The 16,322-nt window shown below is 44.1% G+C and overlaps 1 protein-coding gene across 1 annotated transcript in view; it reads left to right on the plus strand.

Moving 5' to 3' along the window:
- MRPS27 (mitochondrial ribosomal protein S27) overlaps nucleotides 1-16,322 on the plus strand; it is a 173,492-nt gene that overhangs the window by 18,565 nt on the left and 138,605 nt on the right. The window contains exons 3-4 of the mRNA XM_040341463.1: nucleotides 8,486-8,556; nucleotides 10,857-10,915. Coding sequence (XP_040197397.1) covers nucleotides 8,486-8,556; nucleotides 10,857-10,915 — 130 coding nt within the window. The remainder of the gene's footprint in view (nucleotides 1-8,485; nucleotides 8,557-10,856; nucleotides 10,916-16,322) is intronic.

The following is a 16,322-nucleotide window of genomic DNA, read 5'->3' on the forward strand; positions in this document are numbered from 1 at the left end:
AATGAGCGTAGTTTACATGATTGTGGTGCTTTCATGTGCATTTACAAAAAAATAAAGCATGCTGCATTTTTTTCACATGTAAACATACCTAGACACTGAAATCACATAAATGCAACTCATTAATTATAAAACAAATATAAATCATGCCTACAAAACACACCTTAAGTGCACTAAAAATAGGAGGCAATTGCCTCACTGCAAAAATGTATTACAAATGCAATGCAAAGCCTGTATAGTGTGTACACACCAATGCAGGATTCTTCCTGACTGCTGTGGGTCACACTATACTGTATACTATCTATGCCTCTGATCTTCAATGCTTATATGCAGCTTGACCACCAGGTGGCAGTGTTCATTTAAAATCCGTATTTCTTGTACAAATTACACCTGATGGTAGCATCCTCATAACGAAACCAGTTACCATTGTTTTACTGTAGTTTCTTATATTATATGTCCATGTTCTGTTAGTAATGATAAAATGATTGTTAGTTCATCATTTATTTGGGCATAGATGAACAGCAATATATGTCATCAATGAGAAAATCTTTTCAGCGTCAGACCCACCCCAAACTATGACAGTGATGCATGCCTGGTATTTTGAAACTTAGAAAAGGATAAAATTGAAGCTGCATACAAAGTCCTTCTATGATGATATTGGCTTCCAACCCCGATTGCGAGTTCGAAAACGGGCCTACGACGACGGGTCCTTTAGAGGGTGTGGCCAACGGGGCGATGTAGTACACATTTTGGTGGGCTTGTCCTCGCCTCATAGGGTTTTGGTCCTGGATGTTTGGACTCCTGCATTCCCTATTTCACATACCTATATGAAGAATTGCTAAAATCACCTTGTTGCACTTCCCGATTCAGGGCTTGTTCTCATACCAACAACTTATTTGTTCATTGTGGCCAAAAGGGTTCTAGCCAGAGCATGGAAGAGGCCCTTTGTTCTGTTTGCAATGGTGATGAGCACTCTAACTAATCTTATGATCAATGAGAAAATGTTTAGCATTTTAAATGATTCTGACTCTAAATTCCTTAAAGTATGGTCATCTTGGTGGTTCTATGCTCTTCCCACCTTGCACCCGAGCAGTCTGGGCTTCTCCTCAGAGCAGACCTGCCACCTCCCCCCAGGGCCGATCCGCCCTATAGGCTCACTATGCAAGCCGTTAAGGGCTCCGCAAAGCTGTGGAGGACCCCCCAAATTTTACTAGAGGCCCCGCCTGGTGAGAAGTAATTTTTCGGCCCCTAACCCTGCTTCTCAACTTGCTGGCTGCATGGGAGAAGAGGTAAGAAGTCAGCCCCCCCCCGCTTCCTCACTTTAATGTAAGATGTAATTTTTGACAGCAGAACCCCCCCCTACCCCCGCTTCTCAACTTTAATGTCACATGTCACTGTTGGCAGCACCCCCCGCTTCTCAACTTTAATGTGACATGTCATTTTGCTTAGGGCCCCAAGGAGGTCAGGATTGGCACTGCCTCCCCCTCCTGCAGGACAACACCTCTTCCCCCCTCCCCCCTTTTTTTTTCTCTTTCTTCCCTTCTTTCCTAATTCTTCTTCCTTTATCTTTTTTCTTTCCTTCTTTTGAAACCAGGGATCATGCCTAGTGCTGCCTTTAGTCATCCTTGCCTTAAAGTTACCCTGGATCCCTGGATGTAGGGCTGCCTTCAGCACAAATTTTTTGTATCCCTCTACCGAATGTTCACCCCGACCTGTAAAGGTGGTATCCAAGATACCAGTACAAGCAACTTGGTAGTGAGCGGGTCTCAACATCTCCTGCGTCTACTAAGAAGACTTGTGCCCTTCATTCCGGAAAAGTGGTGGGAGCACTAATAAACTCCAAGGTCGACTATGCTAACTCCCTGTACCTAGGTCTCCCCAAATACCAGATTGCCCGTCTACAAGTCGTCCAGAATACGGCAGCGCGACTGGTAACAGGGGAAAAAACCCTTGGAATAAATTTTCCCCTCCCTGAGGTCACTCCATTGGCTGCCCGTCAAGGACCCAATCACATTCAAGGCCCTCTGCCTGACACACAAATGTGTACAAGGCATCGCCCCCCAATATCTATGCGAGAAAATAAAATGCCACAACCCCAATCGCGTTCTCCCCTCAGCTAACCAAAATCTACTACACATCCCCGAGGCCCGCTACAAAAGTAAAGGAGAATGAAGATTTGCAGTCCAAGGACCTCTACTATGGAACTCATTACCAACACATACGGAAGAGAATCACCAGGCCTTCAGAAAAAAACTCAAGACCCATCTTTTCTGAAAGCTAAATAGAAGGAAAATGAGGCGATTCAGTTCGCATTTGTAGCGCTATATAATTTATTCACTCACTCACTCACTCACCAGTACAAGCAACTTCTTCAGCTGATGCACCTGCATTTAGGGCCCCAGTTAGTTGGCCCTCATGCTCAGGAATTGGACCCTTGGGTAATTCCGTGTGGTCTTGCAGTGGCGTTTTTTTTAGGGGGGGGGGAACCCCCACCACCACCTGCTGTCCTTACCCTGGATGGGGGCAGGGTGAGCGTGGGGGGGGGGGTTTGGGTAAAGCTGCCCCAGTTTCCTCTCCTGGAGCAGCTTCCACTGTGTTTTCTCTCTCCTCCTCCCGGTGCTAGGCGTCCAATAGGATTGCCTGACGTTTTGGCCAATCAGGAAACACGTTTCATACCTGCTTCACGATTGACCGGGAGGAGGAGGATCAGTGTTGCAACAGCGAATTCTCGTTCGCTGTTGCAACTCACTTGGGTGGGCTCCAGATGCAATGCTCTGTGTCCCGAGTCCACTCTAAGGAGAAGTACAGCCAAAGCCGGACATTGCAAGGGTTTACAACCACTTTAAAGCGGTTGTAAACCTTAGTTTTTCACTTTTACCTACAGGTAAGCCTATAACAAGGCTTACCTGTAGGTAAAAAGAATATCTCCTAAACCTGTACGGTTTAGGAGATATTCCCCTCGCAATGCGGGCGGCGCATGCGCAGGGGCGATCCACCGTGAAAGATCCGGCAGCCGCCGGACCTTGCCGATTTTAAATCTCCCGCGCGCACGCGCAGGAGTGACGTCATCGCCGCTCCAGTCAATCACAGCGCTGGAGCGGCGCCGCTCCAGCCAATCACAGCGCTGGAGCGGCCATACCCGGAAGACACGCCGGAGCAAGATGACATCTCGCTCGGCGTAAACCAGGTAAGTGTTGTTCACCTCATTTTGAGGTAAGTATTTCATAATCGGCTATTATGCGGTGCATACTAGCTGATTATGCATTTTGCCTTGCAGGTAAAAAAAAAAAAAAATTATATATGCGGTTTACAACCGCTTTAACTGCTAGAGAACGTGCCTGTCTTTTAGCACCCAGTCAATATGTGGTAGGAAGACGTTTCTAGAGCTCAGTTCTCACTGGTGGGTCCTGCCATTCATCTAATTATAGCTGTGATCTCACTTTGTCATACCATGTCTGACTGGTAAAAAATTGTTCTAAAAACACAAATTAATTCCACTCTGTACTCAGTAAGCCAATAAATGTATTTTGTATTATAACTAGAGTAAGTATATGAATGTGACTTGGTATAAGCCTGGTACAGTCCCTTATATTGCAGCTCTCAGACTGGGACAAGGAGGGATCAATGCAAATATCCTGACAACACAAGTAAATGGCAGAAGGATAACTTCATAATGCGGCGTACGCACGATCACCATGGATGATTTTTCTGACGGATTTTTGCTCAAGCTTGGCTTGCATACACACGGTCACACAAAAGTTCTCTGAACTTTCGTCCGTCAAGAAGGCAGTGACGTACAACAAAATACGACGAGCCGTGAAAATGTAGTTCAATGCTTCTGAGCATGCGTCGACTTGTTTCCTGAGAATGTGTCGGAATTTTATGCATCGGAATTGCTACAGACGATTAGGATTTTTTTCCGTCTGAAAATTTGAGAACCAGTTTTCAATCTTTTGTTGCCGGAAACACGGTCGGAATTTCCGTTCAAAAGCTCACATCGGACTTTTGCTGTCGGAATTTCCAATCGTGTGTACGGAGCATAAGTCTCCTGCTGCACTTTCAGTGTTCAGTTACAAGATGGGGAGTGAGAAAGGACACCAATGCATTCGTTCTACAGAATATAGCTGTAATAGAGAAAGTAGTGTCATTCACCTGACTGTGCTGTGTTGCAGAGCTGTGTAGATCTCCGGACCGAATGGCCAGAAATACAGATACCTTTGCAGGCAAAACATTTAGCTTCTGCCTAAAGTTCTGTCTTAAATCGGAATTAAATTCATCTATTATTTTCTTTCTTTTTTTTATAAATGGACCCTCCCAAGCCTTATCCAATAATGTATTAGTTTGCACTGCATGTTAACACATAATGAGAAAATTACTTTTCAAATAGTGCCCACCAGCGCTGTTCTCTCACGGGCACTTCCATTTTCTCCTGGTCTTCCTTCTGGGATCAGTCTGTTTGGCCGGGCTGTGATAATGTCACGTCCACGCTTACACACATCATCATGGAACACAGGGGGGGTGCCGTAAATGTACGCTGAGTTGCGCATGTGCAGTTTAGTATGCAGTACCGCTGATAGGCAGAGGCTCTGTTTTCACTATTGCATCCCCAAAGTCGCGTAATTTACAGTGCGACTTGGAATGCGATTTTTGTTGCAATGTTATGCGCCCGGTGAAAACCATGTGAGAACAAGTCGCAATGAAATTGGAATAAAGTAGTGCAAAAACTTTTTTGAGTCGCTGCGACTTGAGTCGCACCAATTAGAACGGCGACCATTGAAATACATAGGTTTTGACTTGTCATGCGACTTCACATATGTCACGTCGCACAGCAACTCGCAGTAGTGGAAACAGAGCCTAAATGACAGAAGAGGCCCTACCTGTCAGCTATTTTTTTATTTATTTTTTTCAGTTTAATTCTGCTTTCAAGTGGAACTAAACCTATGGATTTAACAATTTCCCAGAATATCGACATTCAAGGCATGCCATAGATTGGCAATATGCAATTAGCGGACCTCCAGCTGTTGCAAAACTACAAGTCCCATCATGCCTCTGCCTCTGGGTGTCATGCTTGTGGCTATCAGAGTCTTGCTATGCCTAATGGAACTTGTAGTTTTGCAACAGCTGGAGGTCCGCTAATTGCATATCCCTGCCATAGATGATAACACTTATAGTTACTTGTGCTCTCAACAGAACTGTCAGGCAGTCAAATGGCTGGTGTCATAACTGATCACATGTAAATCACCTTGGCAAATGCAGATCAGAAAAGAGGCTTGGATGGCAACTTCCTTGGCTGTAAAGGATAAGAGGGTTTAATTCCACTTTGAGGGTCGGCTTACACTGGAAATCACACAGAAACACACTTGTGCGATTCACATGCAGCTCTCTGAACATTTTGAATGGGCTGAAATCGCACCGCACCAAAAGTAGTGCATACGTTTCTTTTGGAAACTCACTGCAACCTGATCTCATGGCACTTCTGTTTCATGTGATCCAGTGTGGGAAAGTTTTGCAATTCTTGTGTTTGGGATGCATTAAAATAGAATACTTTTTTTTTCGTTTTTTGCATTACCTTTCATTCCTATGTAATAATATATTGCAGCTGCAGTTCAATGTTTTGGATTTTTCTACCTGGCCCCTGCGGTTTTCCTGTGACAGGGGATGCTTAAACTGCAGGAAACTACAAGCATGAACAAGAATAATTTAGAAATAGTATCCTGATTACAGTGATCACAGTGGTCCCAGACTAACAGGATTGCTTTTTAAACTAATTACGGCTTCATTAACTTTTATTTGAAACAACAGACAGATGGGCTTTATTGGTGTGAGTTATGGAAGAGAGTTGCACTTCCTGGCCTCTTCCATCTGTCACATTCCTATGTATGCTCGCTACAGGAGATGCACCAGACTGGCCTGTGTGTGGTGTCTGTCTTGCTAGCCTGTGGTTTTGTATTAGGTGTGTGAGATTCATATGAAAAAAAAATTATTTAGAATCCGCAGCAGGCTTCTAAACCTCAGAATATGCTGGAGATTAGATGGAAAAGGTCACCCCAAGAGGATACCCATGCAGGTTTGAGATATTTTTACCGGCAGTGCCTGCAACAAGTACAGGATTTTGGCATTGCGTTCATCTCAAGTGGCCAAACCAGGAAAGGGTCAGAGTGTCCCACTTTTTAAGGTCAGCGGTTAGCATCGACAGGAAAGGCTGGTAGGTGAGTCATTTTAAGTTTGCAGGAATTTTTGTTCCCAGATATTGAATCGAGCGGGCTGATATGTCTGATAAGGAGATATATAAGGCTTTCTGATTTTTGTAAGTTGACCTTTGTGACAGACTCACCCGGGACATCCCCGAACCATCTTATGTCTAAAATCATCCTATGTCCACTAGGGGCATAGGATGACTTGGAAATGATATCTTGGACTACCGGAGATGGGATTATTTAATTTTTATTCACAATATGTTCCAGGATATCTGTAAGAACTATTTACAGGTTGTTGATTCTGAACTCAACGGGTTAATTGTAAGAGTGATTCATCATGTTGGGACACATACTGTTAGATGCTAATTGACCCGGCTATTGTGTGAAGATGTCCTGTGTTTACACTTATAATAATGTGTATTGTATAGCAGGTGAGAGGAGCCGGGATGTCTATCTTGAAAGGTCATATCTCGGAGTCACCTTGTCTGGGTAAATGATTAGTTAATTAGCTCATGTTAATTTATGTTCTGGTTACCTCCTCTTTAAACTGTATATAAGGATGCATTCTTGGTTCTATTAAACACTCCATGTTTTAGCACACAAACAAGTCTCGTTGTGTGTTGAGGGCAGCTGGAATATCTGATATCTATATCCAGACTAATAGGAAGCGGAATATGACGGAAGCACTCAATCGGAGTGTGGGACGTTCTGTTACAACCTTGAATTTAGACAGGCTACTGTAGCGTTTCAACTCATGTAACAAGGAGGTAAGAAGCTCAGTAATATAAAATAAGAGGTCGTCGGTGTAAGCCGACACTTTGTGTTGGTATTTGCCGGCTTCAATGCCTCACATGGACGAATTACCTCTGATATGTGATAGAAAGGGATCCAGAGAGAGAACAAAGAGTAGGGGAGACAGGGGACAACCTTGTCTGGTGCCATTTGAGATAGGAAAAGGGCTGGAATCGTAGCCCTTTACCCATACCGCAGCAGTGGTATTCTTATAAATTGCTGAGATCCAAGACAGGATGGAGTTCGGCATTCCCACAAATTTGAGTGTCTCTTGGAGAAAGACCCAGTCCACCCTGACAAAGGCCTTCTAAGCGTCTGTGGACAGGAGAAAAAGGGGAATACGGGAGCGTTTTGCTATTTCTATGATGATTGGTGTCCAAATAGTGTCCCTAGCCTCTCTAGTATGAATAATGCCGACTTGATCTGTTGCAATTAAGCGATGTAGCAAGACATTCATCCTAGAACCTGGGATTTTGGTGAATAGTTTCACATCACAATTCAAAAGCAAGATAGGCCTATAGCTGGCACATAGCAATGGGTCCTTACCAGGCTAAGGGATCACTGAAATAAAGGCACGTTGCATGTCCGCAGGGAGGCTGTGTCCGTCTACGAGAGTGTTAAAGGCCGTGATGAACTAAGGCGCCAAGGAGTCCTGATACTGTTTATAACAAGGGAGGGAAAATCCGTCGGGCTGGGAGACTTACCAGAGTGTTCGCTATGACCGATGCAAATTCTTCTACTGTAATGTGCTTGGAGAGATCCTCACGCTCTTCCGGAGTGAAAGTAGGGAGATTGGATTCCCTAAGATAGTCACAGATGTCCGAAGAGCTCCAGGGCGGTGAACCATAAGTGAGAGGTTGGTCTAAATGATACAACTTTGAGTAAAAGTTGCGGAAACTCTCTGCTAGTTCTGGAGAAGAATGAACTTTAGAACCCAACGACAAAAGTAGAGCTGGAACGTATGTCTGTGAGCACTTGGTGCTTAAGGCATTGGCCAATAGGCGGCCACACTTATCTCCGTATTCGTAAAAAGAACACTGCCTTTAACAGAGCATGTGTTGCTTCATATAGAGAATGATCCCTTATGGCCTCCCGGAGTCTAATCAGTTACGTTTCAAAGATACGGTCTGGTCTGGACTCGTGTTGACATTCTAAGGAATAGAGTCGAGCCAGGAGGTCGGGCAAGGTTTTGTTGCAACATTGTTTGGCCACATGACCATGTTTAAGTATGATTCCCCTAATATAGCATTTGTGTGAAGACCACACAGAAATTGGATTATTCAGAGCCTACATTAGTAGAGAAGTATAAGGTAATTTCCTTAAGAATATCTGCTGCAATTTCGGGATCTTTCAAGAGAGTCTCGTTGAGTCGCCACGTAGAAGTCTTGGGCGATGCTTGTGAGAGAGCAAGTTATACTTTTATTTTTAGAAATTCGAAATAGTGAAGTTTGAAACAAATTTGTACTCATTTTCAACAAATCATGTTTGTGTCTTCACAGTTAATCTGGCAAATCATATGGATAAGAACTATGAAAGGAAGTTTCCGGTTAGCTCCCTTACAATTGCCCAGGTGAGCAAATATTGCCTATAGGTTAACTTATTTAAAAAAAAAAAATTTGGAGCCGTAAGATGTCATTTAATTGTGCAACTGTATGATTATTCACCAGTCAATCCAGCAATGTTTTGTCTTTGATGGGTGACAATTTTTATATAAAGTGATTGTAAAGTCGTGTTTATTTTTTATATAAAAATAACAACCTTGTTATACTTACCTCCTCTGTGCAGTGGATTTGCACAGAACAGCCCGGATCCTCCTCTTCTCGGGTCTCTCTTCTTTGCTCCTAGCCCCTCCCTCCTGTTGGGTGCCCTCACAGCAAACAGCTTGCTATGGTGGCACCCGAGCCCCCTGTGTCCAGACACGGAGCTGTGGCCTGGCCCGCCCCTCTCTCTTCTTAATGGCTACCTGACTTTGAAAGCAGAGACAAGAGCACCACTGCTGTGTCTCAGCCAACCAGGAGGGAGAGGCCGAGACACTTGTGGACATCACGGTACAGAGACGGGGCTCAGGTAAGTATTAGGGGGGCTGCTGCACAAAGAAAGCTTTTTATCTTAATAAATAGACTGCATTAAGATAAAAAAAAAACTTCTGACTTTACAACCCCTTTAAAGCATACTTGTGTGTACGCTATGGTCATTAAAGTATTTAGAGCGTAAAGTATAGCTAAAAGCTTTTATATTTTTTTAGCATTGCAAAGACTAGGGTAGGGTTAAAGGAGTTGTAAAGGCAGAAGTATTTTTTTATCTTAATGCATTCTATGCATTAAGACAAAAAACCTTCAGTGTGCAGCAGCCCCCCCTAAAACTTACCTGGGTCCCATCTTAATCCAGCGATTGGCTCCTGCTGCTGTTAATCAAAGTCAGCCAATGAGGAGAGAGAGGGGCCGGGGCCGAACCATGGCTCTATGTCTGAATGGACACACAGAACTGTGGCCCAGCTTGGGTGCCCCCATAGCGAGCTGCTTGCTGTGGGGGTACTCAACAGGAGGGGAGGGGCCAGGAGCGCCAGCTAAGGACCTAAGAAGAGAATGATTCAGGCAGCTCTGTGCAAAACCACTGCACAGAGTAGGTAAATATAACATTTTTGTTATTTTTAAGGGGGGAAAAAAACAAGACTTTAGTATCGCTTTTAAACCCTTACCAGTTTATTTTTTGCTGTTTGTCAACATTGGGGAAAATTCTCTTTACTTCCAGTCCCAGAGATGCAACATGATAGATAATATCTCCCAAAGGCAGGGGATTTCTGAAAAGCCCCTCAGTTATAATCCTAACTCTAGGTAAAGCAAATGTATATTTATTAATAATGCTTGTAGCTACAAAGGTGAATGGGGGCCCGTTTTAATACATGTTCTAATGCTTGTTTAAAATATGTAAATACTTTTTATAAGGGTTGTTTACTTTGTTTATACATATTGGCCTATTTGCAACACGAATTGGTACATTTCTTAGTACAGGTGGTCCACGGGTTACAAAGGACTCATACTTACAAACGGAGGGAGACAACAGGAAGTGAGAGGAACTTTACCCCTAGGAAAGGAAATTCACTCCCAGAGGAGTTATCATGGGAAAAAATTGTCCCCACTGAAGCTTTCTCACCAATCCTTGTTTCCACAACAACCCAAAAATGTTCAAAATCCAATTGTCACAGCGACAGAAAGTGAGGTGAAATCTTCTAAACAGGGGCACATACAGAAAAACCAACGTTACAGGGGTGTTAACCCTTCCCTGTGCTATCCAAAAAAAATATATGTTTTGGTGGCTGGAGGTACACCTAGAAATTTTTACTTGTTCCAACTTACAAATTCAAATTATGAACAAAACCTACAGACCCTACCTTGTTTGTAACCCCCCTGGGACTGCCTGTATATCCTTGCTGTGAACATCTTTCATAAATACATGTAGATGCCTGTTACTTTAAGGTAGAGCCTTCATAAATGGTGATTGTAGCAGGAAAAGGAAATTGTCGACTGTTTTTTACATCAGGGTTGCTGAAGGTGATATGACCGTGATATAGCAGTTACAATTGCGTCAATGTACATACTATTGTTTTTTTTAAGTGGAACTCCAAACGAGGATCCCAAATCTTGTGTGCAAACACCATCTTTCCGCTACATTGGCAATCAAGCACGCCTTACCCAATCTACAATTCAATGCAATTTCCTTATCTTTCACATGGCTACTAAGAGGAATAGTTCCCATTGATGAATATTTGAAATGTGTGCAATGTTGGATATGGTTCGGTTGACCTATCAAATTAATTTACAACTTTATGAAGTTTTCAACTTTGCTGGATGCTTCTTTTTTCTTTTACAGTTTGTAGACAATATCAAATCAAGGGAAGAGATTGATCAGACTGAATACTACTTGTACAAGTAAGTAAGTTATTATCTGGTGTTATTAGTTCACACAGTTGCTCTGAAATAGCCTGTTTATGATCAAGTCAATAATTGTCTTTGGTTTTCTGTTTGTAAGACCGCAGGGTTGCCATGCCTCCTGTTGCCGCAGCCACATATCTTGGCACATCCATTCTTTTTTTTTTTTTTTTTTTAAAGTGTATTTTGTGCGTGAACTCGAGAGAGGAGCCGGACTGCAGGAGTTGGGAGTAGGCAGGCCTCCCCCAGAGGCAATCTGCCATCTTTCTCCATGCCCCGGGTGGCAATGGCGGGTGTGTGAGGGGGTCCTCCCACACAGCCCGCCCTACCTGCTCCGCTTTGAAGCCCAACGGGGCAGAGGGACTCCCTATAAGGGAGTGAGAGGATTAGCCCGCTCAACCAGCCCCATTAGTCCTTCGCCTCTCTTTTTTTAGAGACCGCGTGGTCAAAGTGCGTGTGTTAACCCAATTTAGAGTGCGTGTGTAGGTGTGGTGGTTTTTGTGGGAGGGGGGTGGGCGTACTAAGCACAGGCTTACCTTGCATAGCACACCCACCGGGAGCCGGGCTGAGACCACCAAACTCAATTCACATGAAGCCGAGACCGGGATCCGAACCTCTAGCTGCAGAGGTGAATGGCTTGTCAGCACAGTGCCAATCGCGCTGAGCCACCGCAGCTCCCCGGCACATCCATTCTGTAGTTCTTTCTCCAGGAAGCAGGGGTGTAATTTAGCCCCTCTTGCTGTGGTGCATGGAGTGATACTCTAAGGCCTTGTATACACGGCCTGACATGTCCGATGAAAACGGTCCACGGACCGTTTTCATCGGACATGTTTGCTGGGAGGTTTTGGTCTGATATGTGTACACACCATCAGACCAAAATCCCCGCGGACAGAGAACGCGGTGACGTATACGACACAGACGTTCTCTGATGCGGAAGTTCAATGCTTCCACGCATGCGTCGAATCAATTTGACGCATGCACGGGATTTCGGGCCGCTGGTTATACGTCATAACCAGCGGACATGTCCGATGAGTCATACTGACCATCGGACATGTCCGACGGCCATGGTTCCAGCGGACAAGTTTCTTAGCATGCTAAGAAACTTTTGTCCGCTGGAAACCTGTCCGCTAGCCCAGGAATCCGGTCCGGTAGGCCCTACACGCGGACCAGTTTCAGCAGACATGTTCGGTCGTGTGTACGAGGCCTCAGTGTACCTGCCCACATTCACTACAATTCCCTGTGGTTGATGGGAACTGTAGTTTCCTTTTACTGCTGAGAGAGAGGAGAAGATATCATGTAATCCCTGCTGTTACACCTCCTCCTTGGCAGAGAAGATGCTGTTATCATTTGAACTGCAGAGAGGAGCTCATTAAAACTCAATTCATCTTTTTTCCTCAGTGGTAAGGATTTCAAAATGTTATTAACTGGTTAGGGGGGTGTACTAATGGGGGATTTGTTTTTGCCGATCCCAAAGTTCTTCTTTAAAGTACATTGCCAAAAGTTAAAAATCACATATTTGAGTTGGGCCCTCCCAGTTTATGTAATAACACAGACGGGTCTCAACTTCCTGCTTTTCGACAATGACAACCACAGCAACTCTATCATGCTCTTGTTTAAACTACTTGCCTGACCACAGCCTGGTAAAAAAAAAACAGTTGCCATATAAAATATCAGTATTTTGTTGTTGCAATACCAGATTTTACCATCAGGTAACAAATGCGGGCAAAATCTGTATGTTTGCAGCAGAGTGTCTTAAAGCGAAGTTCCAGTCATTTGTTTTTTTATTAAAAGTGCAGCAGCTGCAAAAAACACACACTCACCTGACCCATTATCCAGTGGTGCACTCACCGCAGTCATGTTCTTCCCGAGTCCTCCATCGGCGGCACCGGTATCTTCACTATGGGCACCCAACTGTGACAGGTTGCAGCTTCACAGCCGGGTGCGCACAAGCGAGCGGTGCTGCGCTCTGTGACTGTCCCCAAAGTCTTCTAGAACCTGTCATGTGTCCCAGAAGAATTCGGGAAGGAGAATTTCTGTTTCTGATTGCCTAAGACATGGGTGCTCAACCTGTGGCCCTCCAGCTGTTGCAGAACTACAAGTCCCATGAGGCATTGTAAGCCGCTGATAGTTAGAAGCATGACGGGAACTGTAGTTCCGCAACAGCTGGAGGGCCACAGGTTGAGCACCCATGTCTTAGGCAATCAGAAACAGAAATTCTCCTTCCCGAATTATGGCTTTGTCTTGCAGGTGTGTTTTTTTTATTTTTTATCCAGGTTTACAACCACTTTAAAAACAATTTTTTTTGTTACTCAAACATTACCTGCTTTTAACTAGGCCAACCTTTCTCAACGTTTTTACCTTCATAGGAACCCTTGAGTTAAGTTTCAGGTTTTGGGGAACCCCTGCTAAAACCAATACTTTGGGCCAGTGAAAAGAAAGTCCTCTTACAGTAGTGGTCAGTATGCTATCTTTATGGACAGATGGAAAGATAATTGTTCTCATTCTGTTGGCTCTGCGCCAAGTAGGGTTAGCCCGAGGACTATGCAAGCACCATCAAATTGGAGGTCAATCTCAAACAGCTCAAGGAATCCATAGTAAATGCTTGGGAAATCCTGGCTGAGAATGGTTGAAGTCCACTGTTGAAAGTGATAGAGTTTTAGTTTGCAATGAAAGGGTTTGATCTTGTTGTGTTTTAGAAAAATAGCTACATTTTTGGGTTTTGGGACTGGTGTGCAGAAACTCCAAAGCAACGTTGGCGCAAAGAAGATGACTAGGTCTTGACAAACTGGTTTCTATGGGGACCAGAGTGCTGGTTGGAAATGTCAAGAGACAAAGTAGACATGTATGGTGTTAGCAAAGGACATATTTTGATGGCTCCAGGATAATCGCATAGTACAGTACTGGTATCGGCATACTGATAAATGGGACCCCACGCTTGATGGATTAGACCCTTGTAAACCCCACAGATCAGCCTTTACAATAGAAATTAAAGAGGCAGCACTCTTATCAAATCGAGGCTCTAATACACTGTACAGTTTTGTCGGTCTAACAGTGTAAACATGCTTTAGGGTAGAAAGAGCAGAGGGATGCCCTCATCCGTGTCCTGCTGTCTTTTTTATTGACCCACCCCAGGCTAGGACAGGTCCTAAACCAGGCTTCTGGAAGGTCAGTGACCAGGTTGTGAGTTCTGTTTGGCAGGATTGTTTGGATCATAGGTTTGGCTGATTAGATCCTTCGGCAACTAAACCGTTACATTCGCATTTCAGCTGTGTATATAGCAGTTTGCAAGGAGTTCAGTTTTAACTACCTTAGTCTATGACATCAGAGCAATTGAAAAAGATGGTTCTATTCTAATAACATCATATTGCTTTCCCTTCTTCTAGTCCCCAAGCTTTCTAAACAAAGGGCCAGTTTACTGTCCCTCAGACTTTAGAGGGACTAGACTGTGGCCAGTGGGAGTAGACAATGATTGCGGCTTGATGGTCAGTGGTGGATTGGTGTCCCATCGTTGGTGTCAGTTGGAGAAATAGTGCCTTGGATCATTGGGAGGAACAATGCCTCAAGAGCTGCAAAAAGGCAAGCCAAGTGCCTCATCCGGCCCATGGGTTGCAGTTTGCAGACTACTGTTCTAGTTTATGCAAGAAGAATGTAAGTCACAGTGCACACTGTAGCAGGCACACCGTAATCTGAATACAATTATTTTACTGGGGTACATACTGGATTAGGGTTGCACCGATACTTGTACTCACCGATTACCCATACATTTGCAGTGTGATTTGAGCCCACACAAAATGAATTGGCTCAAATCGTCCTAGAAAAAAGAATCATCTGTGATGTGAGCAGGAATACAATGTGATTCCTGTCCGAATTGCTTATGGTTTCCCTGTACCGCTCCTGTGTGAGCCCAGGCTGAAGTCACTATGACAAGACTGGGTTTACACAGGAGCGGTGGGGGAAATCGCATGTGATTTGGACAGGAATCTCACTGCATTTCTGTTGAGATCACACGCAGTGCGATTTGAGCCAGATCATTTTGTATGAGCTCAAATCGCACCATACGTACTGCTTGTGTAGATGCTTCGTATCGGCACCGATATCGGTATCGGTGCAACCCTATACAGGATTATTGTAGAATTATCTGATATTCTGTTACTTGTTAATGCAGTAATAATTCATAGGCTCATCTCCCAAAGCCAGCCTTATATTATGTAAAGCACAAAATCAATGTATAGCATGTAACCTTAATCAACAGAAACTTTTCAATCGTTTACCATGCCAGGTCACTCCAAAATGTAATGCTATAATAACGGTATGCAAATACTGATTTTACTTGGGGGAGTACTTGAGAACAGACAGAAAAGTATTATTTGGCTTTACATTACTGTTGCTTTTTTAAATCTATATGGAAAATCAAACCTCACTACAAGAGAGTACCTGAAAACAGAATAGTGAATAATGTGCAAAATTACCATATTTATCGGCGTATAACACACACTTTTTCCCCCTGAAAATCGGGGACAAAGCAGGGGTGCGTGTTATACGCCGATAGCGTACCTCAGAGCTGTCATCTCCTCTTCGTTCGGCTCTGCTTTCACTTTGCACACACACACACACACACACACACACACAGTCCCGCCTCCGCCATTGGACCAGTGTTCTGCCTATGACAGTAGCTGGTCCAATGCCGATGGCGGAGGCGGGACTGTGTGTGTAACGTGAGAGTCCCAGCCCAGTCTCGATACAGGCTTTGTTTGAGCCTATCATCCTCACCCGCTCCAAGCCTCGTTCTGGGTTATACTTCCTGCCCGTTTGACATCACGCCCGGGAAGCACAGGCTTACCATCGACTGGCTGTTTCAACGGCGGACTGACGTGACACCCACCAGCACAATTGGGCTCGCTTCCTCGCATCCATCTGGCTGAGTCATCCCCTCGTTTTTATCGCAGACACAAGATAGAGGTGCCACTTGGTTCCATCTACTGCAGCTCACTGCTTCTTGTCATCTGGTGTGTTTCACTCCGTCCCAAGTACCATCCCATTGCCATACAAGCTGAGTGTTTATGTGGTTTATATTACCACCTCTGATATTCAAAAAGGCTGCAATGAGGAGTTTGTTTGTGCTGCATTGATCAGGCTGCATTGAGGAATTTGCTTCAAAGTTGTTTTTTTCCTGAAACTTCCCTCTTAAAATTGGGGTGCGTGTTATACGCCGATAAATACGGTAACTGGATTCAAAAGTATGTTTGTAAATCATTTTGTGCATCAGATAAAATACAATAGCTCTTGATACATTAAGGAATGTAAATCCCAGTTATGTTCCTTTTTAAATGTAACATTTATCCTTCCAATTGGGTTCTATTGTTAATGTATGTAATATGTATGGCAATTATAGCTAACAGAAGCTTTT

The sequence above is a fragment of the Rana temporaria genome, chromosome 1, assembly GCF_905171775.1.
Source record: "Rana temporaria chromosome 1, aRanTem1.1, whole genome shotgun sequence".
Taxonomy (NCBI): Eukaryota; Metazoa; Chordata; class Amphibia; order Anura; family Ranidae; genus Rana; species Rana temporaria.